The 16,012-nt window shown below is 39.4% G+C and overlaps 1 protein-coding gene across 1 annotated transcript in view; it reads right to left on the bottom strand.

Annotated features, from left to right (window-relative positions):
* Nucleotides 1-16,012, bottom strand: part of LOC113240237 (probable G-protein coupled receptor 158) — a 382,545-nt gene that overhangs the window by 120,665 nt on the left and 245,868 nt on the right. Inside the window, exon 3 of the mRNA XM_026477487.1 lies at nucleotides 4,693-4,876. Within this exon, the coding sequence (XP_026333272.1) occupies nucleotides 4,693-4,876 (184 nt within the window). The remainder of the gene's footprint in view (nucleotides 1-4,692; nucleotides 4,877-16,012) is intronic.

Below are 16,012 nucleotides of genomic sequence, written 5' to 3'. Positions count from 1 at the left end.
TGCTCGGCTTTGTTTATCAATAGCTGATTTCGTTTTGTTTCATACGGGTGACGGGCCTAAGCGGGAGAAAGAATCGCGAACTCAACACGCACCGACTGGTAATTTTACAATTCAGAACCAAGTGCTCTAATAATAATTCTGTTTAAGCTGCTTGTTAATAATACAAGTGATGTGCAATGTTGAAAAACACGTCGATGTAGTCCATCACAGTGTTTCTAACAGTAACGATCAAACTAGCGATGCACCAGCAATTGATAGATTAAACAAAATGATAAAACGTTAGAATCCCCACATTTTCCTCACATAGCGCCAATCCCCACAAAATCCTCAATCTAGTTGAAATTTCCCACAATTTGGGGAATTTTCCACAAATTGGCAACACTGGATACAATAGTCGTAATTCGCGCGCGAGCCGGTCATGGCTTTGTTTGTTGACAAATAAATAAACATTGTGGAGTAATTCCGTGTTGTGAAATGATAAAAACAATTGAAATGAGCGCGTAAACTACTGTTCTTCAATGTTGTGTATTGTGTATGTGTATTGTGCCGTCTATCAATAGAATACAGTGAAATCATTGTATGAAATGTGGTTGGCGTGAAGAAATAATCTCAATTTTATAATGAAAATTTTATTTCTTCCAACATAAGTTAGGTATGTCATTAAAATATTCCTTATATTTATATGATAGGGAATTTATCCACCTTTCTAGTCATACAGTCTAGAATAACGTTTCTTTGCGGCAAATTGGATTTTTTACTTGTTTTTTATTTCACCGTGTGTTTTGAAAAGTTTTTTATTGCATAATACGCTCACTATTCCCTATAACTTTTATAAAGGTTTTGTAATACTGTCAAAAGAAAAAATCGCTTAGAAACATCGCGTTTTGTAGACAATCATAAAAGCTTCATAGGAGTGAATATTCTTTTACAAGATCAACTACATAAGGCAAGTAAAAATAATCTTTTCGTATTCTAAAGTTTTTCTATAGATAAAGCTATGGACAAAATGCTCCCAACAGTGTTTTGAAAAAAGCTTTAAAGTCTTATCGCCATTTTTATTTTTTAAAAATAGCTATGAAGTAGCGGAGAAAAATTTCTTTTCTTTTTAAAAAGTAATTCTAAGTTGAAATTTGCTTGAAGAAGCCTAGAACTTCTTAGAAATGGTTTGATTCATTCATAAATATTTCAAATTTATTGAGTGCATTAATTTCATGGCAGGTTTTACATCACTTTTCGCAATGTATTTAAAGTCGCACGTCAATTTTTGCTTTCTAACCAATTAAACATTACGCGAAAAAGTCAGAAATATTATATCTAATTTTGCCATGTTGCACTTTTGATAGTTTATATTTTGTAAGCTATTAAACTTGAAATCTATTAGTATTAAGAGAATTGCGTCTTATGTTTGAAACGCTTTATTATTTTGGTTTTAAAATAGCATTACTAAGAAAACTATCATAGACTAGAAATTATCTAAAAACTGTCTATAAAACTATATAAAAACTGTCTACGTTCTACAAATGGTCTTGTAGCATTCTAGAAGGGTTACATGAGAAAAAAGATAAGAATCATTCTTAACACTACCTACAGATAGTTTCTCAAACCATTCTTGTGACCTACTAATAAAGTTGTGCCCACTTTTACTTTAAATTATCTAGAAACCATCTTCGAGATATCTTGAGGGAATTTGAACTATTAAAATATTCAATCGAATTAAATTCTATTAGATATCTTGTAGTATATATTTAGTACATCTAAACTACCCGGAAGAGCTAAACGGGTCACTACCATGGATTTTTGTCATACAAGTACGCAGAAGCTGTTAATAACTTTAGTATAAAGTTTTAATAACAATTTATTATACGAGTTGACAGGTTTCAGATTCGCTCTGCAGTCAAGCCAAAGTTACCTAGTGGAACACGTTTAAATATACTTTAAAAAAAATGCGAAGTATTCTAATTTTGCCTGTGACAAAGACATGGTTCTGGAAGAATATAACAGTGTTTATCGGAAATTCCTTGGTGTTAGTTATATGCCATCGTTAGGTTGATGTAAACGATCATTGTTTAAAATGGTGTCGCGTTCAAAGTGCTCAAAAATTGTCTAAATATTTTTTTAATAATTTTTATTTTAAAAAACATGGTCACGACAAAAAATACCTATATCAAAAAGTTTCAACAAAGCCTTTTCAAAGGTCTAACGTTTCAGAAAGTTCTGTGTAATCTTACCTATCATTTGTTATTGGAAGACTACATTTTACAGTTCTGCATTCTTGAATTAAAATAAAACAATATAAAAATTAAAAAAACTCCCGACATAAAACAGCGTGTTCCAGTAATATTTAATACCATACATTATACACCCCAAAATGTGCGATTAGTGTGGTTGGATTAAATTTTCAAGTTCTTTGAATCTGTTTCGTTATAGAATTATTTTTCACCAACAATCTGAGTACTAAAAAAACTGACCTCAAAAAATCGTGGAATTACATCTATTTGCCAAGTTTTATTGGAGTCGGTCCCATAGTCGCTACCCTTAAGGGTGGAAAATTTACTTTAAATTTAATTGGGACCAGTAGTGAGGTACCCTCTTTCCAACAAAAAAAGAACCATCAAAAATTTTTGTTACACACGGAGTTATCGCGTAACATAAAAAAACTGTCGAATTGAAAACCTCGTCCTTTTGAAGCCGGTTAAAAAGATAATAAAGTCACCATATGTAAGCCAACTACTCATCGAAACCAATTCGAATAGCCCAACCACGATTGTTCTGATTGTAAATAGGTGAGGAGTTGGATAGTCTGCAGACTGTCTTGCGTGTAGCATTAGGTATCGCGAGTGCCCTGGATACTCATATAGTCAACCATAAATTATACCTACACTCATGAGAGAAATAAATGTAGGCCATACAAATATTTCTCTCGACCCGGGTGTCGAACTCGGGATCTCTGCGTTGTAACCGTTGACCACGGAAGTAGTTAAATTATTGTAATGTCATATTGAGATCTGATCGGATATGAGGAAGTAAACATAATGAGTAACTTTGTCACAAAAAGATCTGAATTAATTTGCCGTAGTAGAAGGTAAGTAAATATGTTTGAAGTATATGTGAGGAGGTCTGCAACTTACACGAGGACAATTCAATAATGCCTTACTCTCTGTATAGAAACAGATGAGTATACATATATACACTACTAAAACCGTAATCTTCCCTTTGTCTTCACAGTAGTAGAGCAAAAATCACTCTAATAGCAATGACGGAAAGGTACACTTTTGATTGAAAAAGAAATCTAACTGAAATCGATACCCATGCTATAAACAATAATATTGTTTCGATAAAAACTGGTACGCCCTCTTAGTTGCAAACAGACAAAAATACGTACTGAAGCATAAAATAATCCCCTTTCAGTTGGAACATGTGAATCAAACTTTTGTAATATAACAGTATTGTTTTAACGTTATGGAACACTGCCACTGCGTTTGTCACCCTGAGACATAAGTCGACAAGACATAAGTGCCTATAATTTCATCAGCACCCTTATCTTTCAAAACCGGAACACAGTAAAGCTGACATTACTGTTTGGTGGCAGAAATAGGTAAGGTGTCAGTACTACCCTGGACAAACTCTTTCACAAGAAACTCTACTGCTACTAAAATTTTACTAACTACCTCAGTAGAGTACATGATACACAATGATAGTTCGCCGCATAAAATTGCTGGGTCTCAAGGTGGCCCTGTCAAAGACGGAGGCAACATTCTTTGGTGGGCGTGGTGGGGGATGGCGGCTTCCAGCTGGAGCCAGCATATCAATTGATGGGCAAACGGTTCAGATCATATCCTAGACCGAAAATGGAATTTTTAGGCGCATTGCAACTTGCTCTTAGAGTGGTTGGCGCAGCGACCGCGCTTGGCCGTCTTCCGCTGGCCTACCGCCCGGCAACACTTAACATATCGACTTGTGCTACCGGTACTATCCGGGCACGGCTGCTTAAGGCACTACTTGCATAAAGTAGCCAGGAGGGAGACCTCAACGTGTGGCGACGCGGACGACACGGCGCAGCACACCTTAGAGGTGTGCGATCGTTGGAGTGCGCAACGCCGTACCCTGGTATAGGAGGTCATCTCGCAAAAAGAGGCCGCGGAGCGGGTACGCGAAGACGCAGTCGACGCTCCCCGCTCCGGTGTAGGCGGCGGGGCAGAAGGCGAACGCAGTTCGCTGTTCGCCTAATTTCCCAGTGAGGCCAGCGAGGACAAGACACGGGGATCCCTTGCCCGCATTGCACGGTCTCACCCGTCTGGGGTATGGGTCAAGCGTCCGACCCTCCCCTCTCTAGCGTGGGAACCTTGGCAGGAATGCCCACAACATCCGGCCAAGAGGGTGCGCCGGGGAGGCTTTGGTAGGTATCCACTGGTGTCAGTCCCACATAATCCTCGGGCATCCCCGGGCTCGAGGGTATGCAAAAAGCATGTCCCCCCCGTTAAAAAAAAGGCCCCCTGGCCTGTAGCTTACCATCAGGCAGATGTTATAAAAAAATATTAAAAAAATACCTGTATTTATAAGATAATAAAATTGCAAATACGGCTTCTTACATAGATATCATAAATAATAGATAATAAATAATAGAAATGGCGTTTGCCTCCCGCTTGAAAGAAATGTCTGATAGTTTGAATAATATAAAAAATATGCACTCACTTGAAGAAATATGTCCCATTATTGTAGCCAAAAAATGGTACGGTGTAGGTTAACATCCAAATGTTGCCACCACCACAATCGTAGTACGGTTTCGACCATTTCCCGTCTTCATATGTCACTGAGAGGATTTCGTCGAACTCACGCGCAGTGTGGGCGGTGTCGTTGTACGTGTAGGTGTTGTAGCCTGTGAAAAAATACGATATTGTATATTTTTATAACAAGACATTTTAGTTCAGAAAACAGAGACCTTCTATTTTGAAGGTCTTGACTTTGACTCCCACAACAATAAGTTTTCTTACGATAAAAACAAGTGTGCATTACCACCATTACCATTTAATCACCATATCACCTGAGGAAAAGTGATAATGAGGTGGACAATGGTCGTGGCCATGGATTCAATGAATCTAGGGAATGAATCCAGTTTCGTGTACTTTCCTTTGACCGATTTCAACAAGAGTTGGCAAATAGGCGTAATTCTAGTAAAAAGTCAATAAGCAAACTTTTGACGTCAGTTTTTAAAAAAAATAAAAGTTATTTACATGTAATGTCAAGGACAACTTCTGCGAATTTTGGCATCGAATAACAAAAGATATTAATTTCTTTCGAAATGTTGTTTACAACGCCTAAAGCAGCAGTAAGCGGTGCAAGCTCCTGCACAGCAGCAGAGCGAGAGTTTGCCGTTGCTTGCTCAAGGAAACAAACAATTTGAACTCCGATTGCTTTCAGTATTGGAGAATTTAGCAGAAAGCCGCGATAATTTTTATTATTAAAGACGTAAATAACAAGAGCCAAGTTCTTTCGGGCTTCAAGTTTATGATAGCCAACCATTCGTAGGACAAGATGATGTCGAGTACATATTAAGGAACATGGGATATACTTCATAAGTTCTAAAGTACACTAGCCTTAAAAACTTATTTGGTTTTTATCATAAGATTATACTTTTTTTATCAAGGAAACTACAAAAACATCCTGTTTCTGAAGTGTATGGATTTATAGAGTGAATCCTTAAATATCTTATGTAAAATCTTTCTACCGTGGGATGAGGTTACGCAGCCTCAGCCAAGTGAAAATTCCAAGTTGTCGAAGAAAGATGTTTATTTTCACCTCGTATGACGCCAATACAATTTCACCCTATATGCGGAAGGTGCGGGCAGTTGTTCCCAAGAAGGGACTCGACTCCTGTAAACCGTTCCGCGAGATGATGAATTTCACCTCATATGAGCGTACGCAATATCAGAGGGTCCGGATAGCAGTTCCCAAGAAGGGTCTCAACTCAGAATTCTCTCCCATTAACAAAATTGTGTTCGAGACCATTCGAGGGAAAAATCTTAACATCGCGTTTCAGAAATAACGCCAAATGGGTCAATGCCATCTAGCGGATACTTAGTGAACTAAAAGTGAACATTTTGGCTTAAGGCCGTCTACTACGTAAAGTATGTTTGTTACACTTATAATTAAAGCTTTAGAAATGACAATACAGCAAGGGATCAAACGAACGCAATTACTTCGCAATTACGAATCGGTGCCTCGGCACAGGCTTAATAGTGACGTCATTGCTCTACAGTATATCGCACCAATGAAACAGTGACTTATCTTTTTAACCGACTTCAAAAAAAGGAGAAGGTTCTCAATTCGTCTGTGTTTTTTTGTATGTATGTTACGCGATAACTCCGCCATTTGTGAACTAATTTTGCTGATTCTTTTTTGTTAGAAAGAAGGTACCTTAGATCTGGTCCCATTTCAATTTCAAGAAAATATATAATATAATATATAATAATATAATAACCTAGGGGATGAATGACTTTTGAGGTCGGTTTTTTTACCGGAGGTTAGGTTATATTTGTAAAATTTACAGATGTGAACAGGTACATGGGATTTGTCAATTTATGTCTCAGGCTGACGAGCGCAGTGGCAGTGCCTTCAAATCTTTGCGATTTAAAGCTCCGAATGGCACTGCAACTGTTATGGATAGGCGTGTCGCTTGTCACCAGGCGCACGACTTGCTCGTCTCGTCACTTAGTATTATAAAAAAAAACAGAAAATGAATTAAACATTTTGTATTTACCGAGCACTTTAATGAAGAGCTCTTAAATGTTATACTATTTCAATAGAATAGAATAGAAAGCATTTATTGCAACGCCACCATATAAAAAAGGCACAAGAAAACCAACAGAAATAACACAAAAAACAGCATAACAACAAGTTACATAATACTATATTGACATGTGTGCGGCGGTGGCGTATGCAAAAGGATTCCATTCAGTTAAAGTCAAGACAGGCTGTGATGCTGGTTTTCAATGGGCCCTGGCCGATACGCATTACGCCCTCTATAGAAAATTGAAGGAATGCATGCGTCTCTGTTTTTCCGTATAAATTGACTTTGAAAAATTATTTGGGAAAAATTTCTTCGTTTCGGCAGGATTCGAACCGACGTCTTCTAGCATACCGTGCCAGACGTTATACCAACAAAGCCACGGAATAAACTAGCGGACCTCACGAATTTTTCTATGTTCTTTCGTCGTATTTTTGTATTTGGTTTTTTCAACGACTTTTTAGCCGTAGCGCTATCTATGAGAAATCTATGATATTTCGTCACCCGATTAGATACCTTTACAGCTACCAGACCCGGCTAGAGATGTCACCATTCATTGTATTTTAATTTTTATTGAATTGATATTCAATTATTTTTATATGAAATTACTCCTTTAGTTTGTTATAATTATTAATACAAAGATCGAACATTCGGAAAAAATTAAGTATTACCCTATGTACGTGTCATACTCATCGAGTATATAACCAGAAATTGAGACGAAATAAGGGCCATCCATCCCTGGCAACTTATCAGGCAAATGAGCTTTATATTACTTTTAAATATCAATTCTCGTTTGCGCTGAAATCACAAATTAGAAAGCTCAAATACACACATCAAAAGTGTCTAGGGATCAAGTGAATATTTTTGAAATAAAAATTATTTAAGCAATATTTACCAAATCCAGTCTTCCAGGACGACTTCTTACTTTAATGCTTATGTTTTATTTAACCGCTTACCCCTATATTTAATTAAAATATACTAAAATTGATGTTTTTGCAAATTGTGGGAAAAAACTCAAATAAACGGCGTCAATTAAATGACAAAAAAATGGCGAAAATGATGATTTTGCTCATTTTTATTGTAAAGATAAGAAAATTAATAATCTGTATTTCCACCATTAACACGAATCACACAATTACAGCGATTTGGCATGCTTAAGATGAGTTCATCAAAATCACTTTGAGGAATGGCCGCCCATGTGTTTTGTAACAAGTCAAAATATTGTTGTAGAGTATGTACGGTATGCATACTCGGCACAGCTCTTCTTTGAAGCATATCCCATGCGTGCTCAATTGGATTGAGGTCTGGCGATTGAGCAGGCCACGGCAGAACGTTGATACGAGCTTCGGCAAGAATGCGTGTTACGACTCTAGCCGTGTGTGGACGTGCGTTGTCATGCATTAGTTGAAATGAATCACCTAACTGGCCTCGCAAAGGGATGATAACATCTGAAACAATCCTCTCTGCGTAAACTTGAGCATTGAGGTTACCCCTGATCCAAATGAGATCGGTTCTTCCGCCGATCCAAATACCGGCCCATATCATTATTGTTCCCCCACCATATGGATGAACTTCCTGACAATATCTCAAACGTTCATGACGTCCAGATGTTCTCCAAACTCGAGTACGTCTTGTATCCGGTCTCACACCGAAGCGGGATTCATCCGAAAAGCACACATAGCGCCAGTCTTCTTCCTCCCAGTTTCTGTGTTCGCGAGCCCATCGTAAACGGGTCCTGCGATTGCAGGGTGCAATAGGTGGAACTCTGAGCGGCCTTCGGGATCGCAGACCCACTTCACGTAAACGATTTCGGATTGTTTCATCGCTTATTAGCAAGCCTGAGGAGCTGTGGAGCCTCGTAACCAACATCATGGCGGTCATGGTACGATTCCGTCGAGCAGTATTTTGGATATACCGGTCCTGTCTGCGAGTCGTGATGCGAGATCGTCCTCCATGTCGCTCGGCCACGCTGCCCGTCATGCGATAGCGCGTCCAGAGGCGACTTATGACGCTCTGTGTAGTGTTAAGAGTGAAAGCCACAGCACGTTGCCTGGAACCAGCTTCCAACATTCCGATGGCTCGCATCATCACTTCTCGGGTTAAATGATGTCGTCTCTCCATAATAATGTAAATTGTTTCGGTTCCGATGCAGATATTGTAATGATTTTGTCAAAACGCTATAACTCATTTTTATACAAAACCACATTGACAATCAATTTTCTTCTTATTATCGAATTTTAAACAATATTCCTTATTTAAATGTTAAAACTCACTAAAAAGTATCAATAGCGATACAAAAAAGTTAATATAATTAACCCTAATTGCAGCAATACTCTTAAACGTACTTGATCCCTAGACACTTTTGATGTGTGTAGTAATAAAAAATATTCTGTGTTTATTGTAATAAAGATAATATCTCGAACACTGAGGGGCAGTTCCATTCGATGGTGTGGGAAAAACAACAAAACATGAATTATAAAACAAACGGAATCAAATTTCATCATTAATTAAATATAAAATATGTAATCTTTCCATTTTCGTCCATTATAGCAAAGCTCAAGTTAAACTCGTCGATTTGAAGTGAAACAATTGACGACACCCGTCAATTGTTTCGAATTTGGGCTGGCCAATCGGAGCACAGTTGTCACCCTAATGATTTTTCAGAATAGTTTTCAAACAAATTAAATGACATTTCGTCTCTATTTCTGGTTATGTACTCGATGATCAAACGAAATGGCAGACGCGGTATATTTTTAGACAATAGTTCTCTTTCAACAGTTTTAGGAAAAATAAATTGTACTTATATAATTAATTTTCTCAAGACAAAATTTTGGAACATTAATACGAAACAACTTGATTATTGTGATCTCTTTAAAGACTTACTCTTAAGTCCTTATTTTAAGTTCTTCTGAAGATCCATTTATTTTTTTTTAGTAAAATCGTTCTATGGATGTGCTGTATTACCATGTTGGACTGCCACGCAAGAGGTCCCGGGTTAGAATTCCGGGCCAGGTGAAATATTTGTATGACCTACATTTATTTCTCTCGTGAATTTGGGTGTAATTTGTGGTTCTCATGTGTGTGTCCATAACACCCATGACACAGGGTTTTCCTAGTGCTATGACGGGGCTATGAGTGTATGGGCGTTATTGTTATTTATATGTAAAGTAATAATAATAATAACGCACACACTCAAATGTTGACATGGCCCCACAAATTACACCTAAACTCACGAGAGAAATAATTGTACGCCATACAAATATTTCTCCCGACCCGGGAATCGAACCTGGGACTTCTGCGTGGTAGATGGTAACCGTTTGGCCACGGAGGCAGTTAGTATATTAATAAATAATCACTAAGTCTATTTATACTCTAAAAAATAGTATTTCAAAGTCAAAGAATGTTTAATTCATAGGTTGTACAGTCAACTACCTAGCTGTAGCTAGCTGGCTATACATGAGTGGTCAGGGAAAGCTGTACTATCACTAACGACCCTAGTTGCCTACCTAACAGCCTAGCCCTAACCATACGCTACGGAATATATACTTATATAAATAGTAGGGGAAGCCTGTCACCGTGCGACCTAAGGCAACAGACGGAAAGGGGGAAGGATAAGGGTGCTTTAGGAAATGGTTTTCTCACTGCCAGTCTCACAGACTCACAAGACTGATCAGTTAAGCTAACGGCTAAAGGTGTCTTGGCCGCAGTGAGAGGATGCTGTAGTCAGGAGTGCTCCGTTGTCAATAAGACAGCGTTGATGTCTGAATTCAAAGAGAGCTTTATTTACAAAACTTAAGCTATTTATACAAAACGGTATTTATGCACGTGAACATAGAAATGCTATTGTCATCACTTAGCAAATGTCCGGTCAGGTTGTCTGTTTACGTCGCGTGCACGTGAACATAGGTAAGCAAATTACACTTGACATCTTCGTACTGATTAAACTCTACCTCATGCTCATTCGTAAGGCAGAGTCGCCTGATATTCTTAAGTTTAATAGTATATATTTTTAGATATAGATATGCTCCTTGGGAAATGACATTATTTCAGTTAAGTTTGATAAAGTGGAGTGAAATAAATAAACACTGTGATATCGATATTCTCGACTAAAAGTAACTGTATCATTTCACGCCAGAACTCGCGTGAAACACGGAGTTTTCCTCCTAACCAGATTCCATTACCTCCGCCTACACTGATTACACAAATGTGTATCTAAGACAAAGGTTACGTATTCAATTATAATAATACTGTAGATGAGAATGGAATAAGCGAGGACCTAAATTAGGTGCCTAAAATAATATAACGACTTTATTTCTGGAACGTAATTGTAGTTACAACAAAAAAAAAAAAATTAAAAAAGTTATTCCTAAAAAATACAGTCGAATTTAAATTAAATTTCATTCAATTTAATAGTGTCATACCATATACTATAAATATTAGTGACCTCGCCTTGGCGCTAGATGGCGTTGGGATCAAAATAGAACGCGCTATCGAAGTGTTTTCTATATTCTCATATAAATTGTGAAAGAAAATTTATTTTCTCCCGCAAGCCCTTCTGGCGGAAGTCTTCAGTAGCGCCCTGAGCCGAGGTTCGCCACGTGGACGCCCTCAGGCCCGCTAATTAGTTTTTAGTTTATTTTACGGGTTATTAGCCATCGGTACACCTTCTTAACCGGCGGCGCAGCCAAGGCCATCACCGGCCAACTGCATGATGTCCTTTAAACAACAAAAATTTTTTGTATCGAATCATAGGCCTATGAGTGGCACTCCAGTACTTTCACTTGCATTAGCATCGATCGCCGGCTGCCGCTTCCACCGGTAAGCTGACATCGATGATGAGTGCGATTACGTATTCTATGTCGGTCATACAACTACGTAAATAAACTCCGTGTTGCATTTGTAAAGTTGGGCGTCTTTTTTCACCCTCTCTCGCTACGTGTACCTATTACAATAGGACTTTATTATATCACACACATATTTGTGCAGAAAATTACACGATATTATGTATGCTGGGCAGCAGCCACTGAACTTCACGGTTGAGTGGATGCCGTCCTGGCCCCCCATGGCCCCTGGGTAGCGGATTCAGGGGAGTTCGTTGCCTAGCATAGAGGGGCCCGGGATGGAAGGCTCGTCTGGTGATCGGCGAGCTTCACATTTGAAGTGGGGGGACCGACGTGTCTCCCTTTTCGGGGAGGGGCTGCGCAGGGCCCGGCCAGCCGCTGGTGGGGTCGTGGAGCGGAGAGGAGGACCACTCCGGGAGTTTAGTGCGGTCGGGCTGCTCCCCTTCAGGGTTCAGTCCAGTCCCACATAACCTCATCTCTGCCCCCGCGGGGCCGGGGTATCTGTAAGCAGATTCGCCCGGATTAACAAAAAAAGGCAAGTGGAGCCCTGGCGTTAGAACGAATTTAAGACCAATTTCCATAAGTACTTTCGTTCAGAAATCCGAAACAGCATTAATAAAAAGTGGGCGTGATTCCTGTATTCTCATGTAATTGCTTGGTTTTGTTATAAGTACTCTAATGGTACGGTATTTTTTCTAGACAATTAAAATACGTATGTTTGCTCATCCACCGGCCCGTGTGTACAATGAAAAAATTGCGAAAAATTTCATTTAAACAGGGATTATTACTCCGAAATTTGAGAACCGATTTCGAAGATTCTTTTTATGTTTAAAAGGGGGCACTTCAGTTGTAGTCCCATTTAAATTTGAAGAAAATATTCCACCTCTAAGGGGGGCAAACTAAGTGGTGAATAAATACGGTTTATTGGATTGCACCCACTTTGCGTCAACCGATTTAAATGACACTTGGCAAATAGATGTGGTTCCACAAACTTTAGAGGTCAGTTTTTGCTTTAAAAAACGTTATAATTGTTATTATTGTTCTGAAGTTGATTAAAAATAAATATGGTAATGTAACCATTTTCTCCAATCTAAATCGTTTGTGTGCTTTTTCAAACAAACCAACGTTCTTTGAGATAACGGGCACAAGAAGACATGAACCAGTACTACAAACAAAGACAGCAAAAAGTCGAGTTTCGCCGATATTACGAAGACCAAAGACAAATTCCGGATTTCCGAGGAAACGTTTGATTATATTCTTGCAAATATCTAGCCAGAATTAGAATGACACTCTAATTATGAACGAATAGTATCTGTATTCCTATTCTTTATAGTAATTAATAATCCCTTTATTTTTATGGTCTACATGTTTGCTGTTCTATATTGGTGGTAAAACTGTTGAAATTATTCCCTCCGATGACATTTCTATATTTGATTGATCGAAAAATAGTTGTGGGTAAGCAACAAGATGACATTATGACTGTTGGAACATTCACCACACGACTGGAGCGCAACGTTCGCATACCACCACCCGCACCGCTGTCGTCAAGAACAGCATTTCTCAAAACCGTGGCCATGGTATCTGTAAAGGGTCCGAAACGGTGGTTTGTTTGAAAAAACAAATATACGCGATTTAAATCCGGAAAAATAGTTTCATTTCCTAAGCATACTCAAACTTAGGCATATTTTGATTAAGTCGTGCAAGCCATCACCTGCATCGCTGTCGCCACCGTGCCGGCGCCTGCTGTCGTTCAGTTTGTAGCTTAAAGGTGAGGCCAGACGAGCGTAATTAAACTGTGAGTTGCTTTTTTTGAGTTGCGCAGTTTGCGCTCGACCGAAATTCGGTTGGAGCGCCAGACGAACATATTTTATTCAGTTGCTTTTTAAGCGTTTATACTAAAGTGACCCCTTACTTCACCCCTACCTCCACCCGCGCCAGCCCGTCACACGATGCCACCGAAAGTCAGTCGTCATCACGCCCGTGAGTCGGCAGATAACTCTTTTTGTGTCGTCGTGTGAAACAAACCGTACTTTTATATGAAATCTAATACAGCGCAAACTACGCAACTCAAACTACGCGACTCAAAACTTACGCTTGTCTGGCCTCTCACTGAAGGCGGCTTTGGGCGCGTCCCACTATGTCGTGACGACAGATTGTCGTGCAGTTTACAGTGTCGTGGCTTGTATATTTAAATGAAGTTGTTCACATATAGCACTACACGATAAACTGTCGTTCACGATTTTTTATCGTTACAACGACAAACTGCCATCACAGTGGGAACAGCAAGAACGACAGTCGTCAGACGATAAAAAAACGTCACGATAAAAACGTGACGACAGATTCTATTGTCGTCACGATCTAGTGGGAACAGCTAGTCACGACAGTCGTTCAACGATAAAAAATCGTCCACGACAGATAGTCGTGATATGGGAACAGGCTAGACACGACAGTCGACCAACGATAATAAAACGTGACGACATAGTGGGAACGCGCTCTTTCACGAGCCGTGCCTCGTTTCGCGGCCCGCGCCACGCGTTAAGCGCTGTGGGAAGAGGGCCGGCCGAGCGCACCCGTGCTCGCCCGTGGCGGCCTGTTCGGATCCGCTACGGGTCGGTAACTTCAAAGGCGAGCGCGCGCGGCCTATGTTCTCGACACATACCCGAACACGCGTCGCCATGCACGTCGCCCCTTAGCCGCCCGGACTCGCCCGTGACCCGAGCTCGCCCGTGCAAATTGGCGCATTTGACATCATGGGCATTGGAAACGCACCTTAAAGTTGTTACTTGCAGAAGCGGCCTTATTACACCAAGAGGTGATATCATTTCTATTCTTACAGAACCGTGCAATCATGATCCTCAATTCAATACTGAAATTAATACACTGCAATCAATTCATATATTAATAAATTATTAAAATACCCAGGTGTTACAATCGACGGCGCTTTGCCTCAGTTAATATAACAAAAGGAATTATCGTAAATGTACGAAGGGAATCCCGTCCATATCTAGGGAATAAAAGGCGGGATAAATTGAACCCATCAATTCTCTGTTAATAAAGGAGAAGTGGTCAGGTAGATAATTGCAGTGAATTATCGGATAATATATTAAGTAGCTGTAGAACACTGAATCTATAGTTCAAGGCTTTGATAAATCATAGTCAATTAGCTAACTAAATTCTTGTTACATGAGTAAAAAAGAAGAATTTTTTTGTCTGGACTTTACCAGGTTAGCTTAAATTTAGTTGCAGGGTTTTTTGTGCCTAGCAAGTTTCGCCTGTAATTAAATGGCAGATACATAATCGCCGTAACTTCTGTTCGGCCGTGAATGACCACGTGTCATGTGCTCCACTGGTGATCGGCATTCACTACGTTGCTTCCGCCTTCGCGGCAAATCAAGTATGTAACCTAAAAGTGGATCCAGTAACCTCCAGGTCAGTGACGTATAAGTGTAATGTCCGTGTGTCACACAAGTACTTTCAGAATCTCTTAGTGCAGTGTATTAGCTCTTAAGGTTAACCGTTTATATGTATCTGTAAGTAGTAAAAACTAAAAGGGTATCTTGTAAACTCGAAATGTAACCTCGTTCACGGCCGAACAGAAGCTACGGCGATTATGTTTCAGCCATTTAGTTAACTAAGTTCAGACTTTAGTTAAGTAAATCTGAATTTAATTTTGAATGTTTGGAACAAGTTGCACGAAAGGAGACTCCTCGCATGACGCACAGAACGTGCTTTTCACCACGATCGCAAGCACGTCCCACCGTTTAGCACTAAAGCCGGTATTTCACATCTACCCTGCGAGCTCTAACACCTGCACGCTTGAAGAATTAATGGCGGCTACCAGTGACTCGTTCGGCGTCTCTGGGTTCTGGGCAACAATAGAATAATGTCATCGATACGATGAGAAGAAGCTTGGAATGAATGGCGATACACAATGCTATGTTGAACGCTAATGTATTGGAGCAAGTGTTGGGTGTGGCAGAAGGAGTATGAGAGTAGAGTGCTTGCACCAAAAATGAAATTCCTCAGAAAAAATGTAAAGTGCGTTTATATGACTAATAAATAACCCACACACTCATATACTCATAATGGAGATACACACAGACAACCACAAATGACACCCAAACTCACGAGAGAAATAAACTAAGTGAAGAATACTATTAATTAAATTTTTATTGAATTGATATTCAATTCTTTTTTGTGAAATTACTCCAGTAGTTTGTTATAATCTTTCATAGATTTCTCATAGATGGCGCTACGACTAAAAAGTCGTTGAAAACCAAATACAAAGACACGACACAAGCACATAGAAAAATTCGTAAGGTCCGTTGGTTCGTTCCGTGGCTTAGTTGGTATAGCGTCTGGTACGGTATGCAAGAAGACGTCGGTT

Source organism: Hyposmocoma kahamanoa, unplaced genomic scaffold, assembly GCF_003589595.1.
Source record: "Hyposmocoma kahamanoa isolate Upper Pololo Valley unplaced genomic scaffold, ASM358959v1 128, whole genome shotgun sequence".
NCBI lineage: Eukaryota > Metazoa > Arthropoda > Insecta > Lepidoptera > Cosmopterigidae > Hyposmocoma > Hyposmocoma kahamanoa.
This window is presented reverse-complemented; position numbering and strand designations above follow the sequence as displayed.